At 39.5% G+C, this 6000-nt stretch overlaps 1 protein-coding gene across 8 annotated transcripts in view; it reads left to right on the plus strand.

Annotated features, from left to right (window-relative positions):
* Positions 1-6000, plus strand: part of LOC109919034 (T-complex protein 11-like protein 2) — a 40789-nt gene that overhangs the window by 6798 nt on the left and 27991 nt on the right. For all 8 annotated transcript variants that reach the window (XM_048610226.1, XM_048610229.1, XM_048610230.1 and 5 more), the window contains exon 4: positions 1766-1898. In XM_048610226.1, coding sequence (XP_048466183.1) covers positions 1766-1898 — 133 coding nt within the window. The remainder of the gene's footprint in view (positions 1-1765; positions 1899-6000) is intronic.

Raw genomic sequence — 6000 nt, forward strand, 5'->3', positions numbered from 1 at the left:
ATCCACCATATCATTGATTCGGATAGTAGCCAGGCATATTTTTTCAAAAGTGCACATACAAGTGTAAAACAAAATGGAATTTTTTTTTTATTGGGACCTAATGGTTGTGTTCTCCTGTGGACATCTGCATTTAAATAGCAGTTGGGGTAAAATGCTGCAGAGGCCCCACAAATACCAAGGGCTGCTGTAATTTCTTACTAGATATGAAGAGAATTGCCTGTTCTGTACTGTTAATTTGGGAATATGATCGGTGATCAGACTTGTGCTAAATCGGAAATCAAAGAGGATTTTAATTTCAGATTACCTTTTCATTCAATATACAGTAATTTGTTTGGACTTTGACACTATTGTCAGAATATTAAATGCCCGAGCCATTAAAATTATGGAGATTAAAGCAGTGGAGGAATGAATAATTCCAAGGCAGGATGCAACAGAATGAGGGAAAAGGTTCAGAAGTCAGGGCTAATCCTTCTCATTTAAAATACTACTTCTTTGTGATCCCAGAGGTATATACAGTATAGGATGCTCTTGTGATGTTAAAATTAAGGCATTCTGAGCTGAGATAAAAGGCAGACCTTTTGAATCTGGAGTCAAAGTTTGAATGTTTGATTGTGTCCAGTCTCTTGAGTGGATAATTTCTCCTTCTGTTCACAGTGAGGAGCATCCAAATCTTGGATAACACAGTGTGGAGCTGGAGGAACACAGCAGGCCAGGCAGCATCAGAGGAGCAGGAAAGCTCACGTTTCGGGTCAGGACCCTTCTGCAGAAATGGGGAGGGGGAGGGGAGCTCAGAAATAAATAGAGAGACGAGGGGGGGGGCTGGGGAAGGTAGGTGGGATGATGATAGGTGTGTGTATGTAGGCAGTGGTGGGGATTGATCAGTGAGATGGGAGGGGCGGATAGATGGGAGAGAAGATGGACAGGTTGTGTCAGGTCAAGGAGGCGGGGATGAGAGGGAGGGTTGGTCATGGGATGAGGCTGGGGGTTTGGAGATATTGAAACCTCCAAATCTTGCATCTTTTCAGTGTAATTCAGACTTTTTTTAAAAAATGAAGTGCGTTTTATTTCAGCTGAGGATGCCGTAATCTTAACTTCACGAGCATCTTATACTTTGCTGCTGGGATATTTGTTTCTACTATCAATGAGGCCTTTATTGTCTTTTGGAATAGTATTCTGTTTATGTAATTGAGACCAGTCTTCTGACATGGATAGCTGGCAGTCAGGAACAGAGTTACTTCCTAATATTCATGTAACTTGGGAGCCTTAAAGTCAGTAGATCCACCCATTTGTGTGGGATTCAGATACCTGTTCCAAAAATAACAAAATGATATCTTTTTAACTTGCTGTACTATCTCACCTCGTGGTACACTGCATTAGATAGGGTAATTGAGCATTTGGTCATAAATCTAAAAATGTAATTGATTTAGTGAGTAAAAATGGAATTTTGAGAAGCTGAGGAACATGGGAAGAATAAAGATTGATCTGTGGATTTGTGAAATCAATTCTTGGATATGTTTCCACAAGGCAGAAAAATGTTAGAATGTGCTTCTGTAAGGAGAAAAACAATAATTTTGAATTTTGTTTACATGTCTGATGTGTGTTCCCACACTTTCCTCATTACCAGGTTTATAGGCAAATGTTAAATTATAAATGCTAACTGGAGTCAGATGTGTTTTCCTCCAAGTGGTAAATACAAATAGTTGAAATATGCAACTGAAGATTTTCGTGAGTCTAGATTGTTAAAGGTTTCTTTTTGTCACTGCAGCAAGTCCTCCTAAAATGGTTTCTTTTGATGTCCTGATGGAGACTGCAAAAGGGTTGTCAAATATGACTCTGGCTCATGAAATAGTCATGAATAGCAACTTTCAGATGAAGCAAATTGATCTTCCTCCTCAAAGGTAAGTAAAGTTGCTATATTTTAATAAGCTGGGATGATGGGCATGAAAATGTATTCATCCATCTGTATTATAATTCAGGTGGGACCAGATTGGAGATCTTTTATCTTAAAGATTTGACCAGTTGGCTTTGTCAATATTGATCTCAGCTTTTCACATGCAGTTAATTTGAGTGTATAGATGCAGCTCACAATGTTGCTTAGTGAATGTACTACCTATTTGTTTGCTCCAATCACTTTCAAAATAAAATCAGACTTTTTAATGTTAAAAATTTCTAATTTGAAAGTGCAGTAGAACTTAAGTGAACATTTCTCTGATTTTGTTCTCAATTGCAAAGTAAGTTATAAATCAGGAGGGCAGTGGTCTAGAAATTGTTTTCAGTTTAAGCAATACTGTGTTTAAGATGGAAATGCATTTCTTTTCACAGAAGAACTGTCTTTTTAAGGTACTATTTCTACTTTGTCATCATCCAGTGATTACATGTAAAATTGTAAGTGTTTAACTGAGCATTGCACTCCAAGTCAAAATGACCAAATTCATATTTTCAGCTTTGAAAGTTAATGTTTTCTTCAGGTGGTATGAAATAATAAATAATTGAAATGTTAAGTGTATCCATTCCTTTAAGAATATATATTACCCACAATCTTGTAATGATGAGGTGATATTTTTGGTCGAAAAATTAAATGTTAGAGATGATTTGTCTCTCATTAGTTTGAAGATAATGACTGCAGCCAATTGCCAAATGTGTGGGTGTGGTACAACTAGTTCCATACTTGAAGTAAAATGCTGCAACTTGCTGGTGGTTTTGTACCTAGCAATCAAATTTGGGGCATCATTTTAGTTTTGCGTTCAGCTTGCAACCAACAACACAAAATACACCACTGGGACCATAGCTGTAGTGTAGTGTGAAATTTATAGGGCAGAATTTCTTCCAAAAAATCTAGCAAAGTTAAGATTATTTTATTTGATTCAAAGATTATTGAGTGGTAGATATTTTGATTTTTCAAGTACTGCTCTCTGGCCATTTTGTTTTTATTAATGTTACTTTTTAACAGGGTTAAGCACAAGCCTTTAAACCTAACAGCATGTATTACAATACTGTTTTAGCCTATGTTTAGTTTACTATACGATGCAATTCAGCTAAAAGCAAGATTGAATCTATTATCTGGGGCTCTCTTGCTCTCTCAACATTAAAATTCAGTTTCTCCACAGGCCAAACATGTAACTCTTTTATAAGTTGAACCAAAAGTATCAAAATCCAATTAAGTTTTTGAGCTTAAAATTCCCTATTTTACTCTGGATCATGAAGGCAGTTCAGATCAGGCTATCCACATTATTATGGCTTCAAGACTGGGTAGAGGATGGGTATTTCTGGTGCAAGTCTCATGTGTTGGTCTCCAAAAACCTCTTGACTACGTACGAGGTACAAGCCAAGAGTATGTTGGAATTCTGAGAGAGAGTCTCGACCCAAAACGTCGACTTTCCTGCTCCTCTGATGCTGCCTGACCTGCTATGTTGACGCTGACTCCAGCATCTGCAATTCTTGCTGTCTCTGAACAATTCAACAGAATCATTTTGAAAGAACCTAACAACCCTATAATTGGGATCACCTGCAATGACAATATCACATAAACATCAGCAGCTACCAACTAACTTGCTTTCTCGAACTGCTATTTAACATTGAGTATGGATCCAGGGGGCTGGATTGATTACAAGTCCCTGGGCAGCAGGAGGTTCCAGTGGCCTGCTGTAATTGGTATATTGGGGGTTCCTACTGATCTTTATAACATTGTCCTCAACTTGTTAAATCCTACAACTGGAGGAGGAGAACACCACCTCTATGACCCTTGCATTGACCTTGGCAATAAGGCTGTTGATTTAGTCTGAACTTGCACATCAGTTTTCAGATGTCAATGAACAGATTGTTAGAGTTGTGTTTTGATCAGTACTTGGGTTGCTACTAGTGAGATCCATCCAGTATTTATCTTTTGTTCTACAGTAATTATTATACCGCTGAATGACGTTGGCTGTCATTTCTATATTGTGGAATTGGATTTGCATTTCTAGCCTAGACCAGGTAAATGTGACAGATTCCCTTTGCTGAAAATCTTGTTGGCCATGTTTTATTATTGACCGATTTATTGCACGTACTACTTGTCATGGTACAAATTTGAGGCTGTGACATCCCTCTTTATGCCGTCCAGTACTAAATCTACTGTATGACCCAACTCTCTCCTCCTACAGGAATTGGTTAGGAACATTAAAAGAAGAATATGGTATGTTGGACATCAATGCTTCTCTAGTGTCATTCCTTTTTATAGAAGCTCGCAGAAGCAATTTTTCCTTGGTACTAAGCCAGCAGACACCAAGGATTAAATGTCTCCTCTTTCTGATGACCTTTCTGGGTTTAACTGGTGGTTAAACATAGTTCATCATCTGCAACATTGTTGATGTGTGGCTGGGTGCCTGCAAAGCTGCAATCAGCAAAATTAAATGAGTAATAAAATCAAAAACCTGGAGAAATTTAGCAGGTCTAGCAACATCTGTGGAGGATGGAAGTAATTTAACACTCTCTTTTTAGTTTGATAATTCTCTTCTTCAGAACTGAAAAGGGGTTGGTGAGAAAAGGTGAGAAGCAGTGAACAGAATAGATGCTGAGGGTGTCCAGAGCAAAACACAGTGCCAATGGTAGTGAAGGAGAAATGGAGATATAAAGTAGCTTTTGAAGTTGTTGAACACAATATTGAGGCCTGAATGAGTGGAACACATGGTTTTGTTCTCCCAGCTTGCATTAAGCTTCATTGGAACACTACACCAAGCCAAGGTGGAAATGTTAACATGGGAGAAAGCTGATTTTATTGTTGGGGCATTCTTATGGACATAACGGAAATGTTCTGCAAAGTAGTCACTCCATCTGCATTTGGTCTCACTAATGTAACGGAGACCACGTTGTGAGCGGTGAATACAGTAGAATGGATTGAAGGAAGTACCAGCAAACTGCTGCTTCATCTGGAGGCCTTCCTGGGACTGGAGAATATGTGAGCGAGAAGGTGAAATGGCCTTTGCAATTACATAGGAAGGTGCCCAGAGGTGATGAGGAAGTATTTGGTGATGAAATGTAGACCAGCGTGTCACTGAGAGCGTGGTAACTGCACAATGCTTACCGTGGAGGTATTTTACTTTTTTCTGTCTGTCCTTTTTACTAACATTTTCAATCCTTTTTGTGTTTGGTGCTGGAACCCTGCTGGATGTGGTAAAAATGGCAAAGGATGATTCTGTTGAATATAGTGACAGATGGGGTGGAAGCTGAGAATGAGGGGAACCCAGTAATTGTTCTTGTAGGGAGGAAGTGTGGGAACAGGGTTGGACACAGCTGAGGGCCTTCTCATACATAATAGCGGGGGCATCTTTGGTTGGGGGGGTGGAAAAAAGGACATGTTGGAGGGATCATTGTTGTATTTGTTCCAGAGTGTGAGAAACTGGGAGAGTGGAATGGAGTGATTGTTGAACGTGGGGTGTGAAGAAATGTAGTCAAGGTAACTGAGGGATTCAGTGGGTTTATAATGGAGATTGGTAGACTACCTATCCCCAGAAATGGAAACAATATAGTCATGCAGAGGCAAGAGTCCAAGATGGGCCAGTTTTCAGTGGAAGAAGAATAGAAATTGGGAAGCAAAACTGATTTTTAATTTTTCCAATTCGTCATGAGCAGGAAGCAGCATCGACAACAACATCAATTTATCAGAGAGAGAGTTGAGGGTGGGAGTCTCAGTAGGACTGAAGCAATGAATATTCCACATACACCATAAAGGGATGAGCATAACTGAGACCCAGGTGGGTAGCCATAGAGACAACCATGACTTGGAGGGGAGACAAATTAAAGTAAAAGTTGTTCTAAGTGAAAACCCCTTCAGCAAGAGAAAAGATAGTAGGAACTGCAGATGCTGGAGAATCTGAGACAACAAGGTGCAGGGCTGGATGAACACAGCAGGCCAAGCAGCATCATAGGAGCAGAGACGCTGACGTTTCGGGCCGAGACCCTTCATCAGAAAAGGGGGTTTTGAAATAAATAGGGAGAGAGTGGGAGGCGGATAGAAGAGGGATA

Source organism: Rhincodon typus, chromosome 22 (genome assembly GCF_021869965.1).
Source record: "Rhincodon typus isolate 14 chromosome 22, sRhiTyp1.1, whole genome shotgun sequence".
NCBI classification, from domain to species: domain Eukaryota; kingdom Metazoa; phylum Chordata; class Chondrichthyes; order Orectolobiformes; family Rhincodontidae; genus Rhincodon; species Rhincodon typus.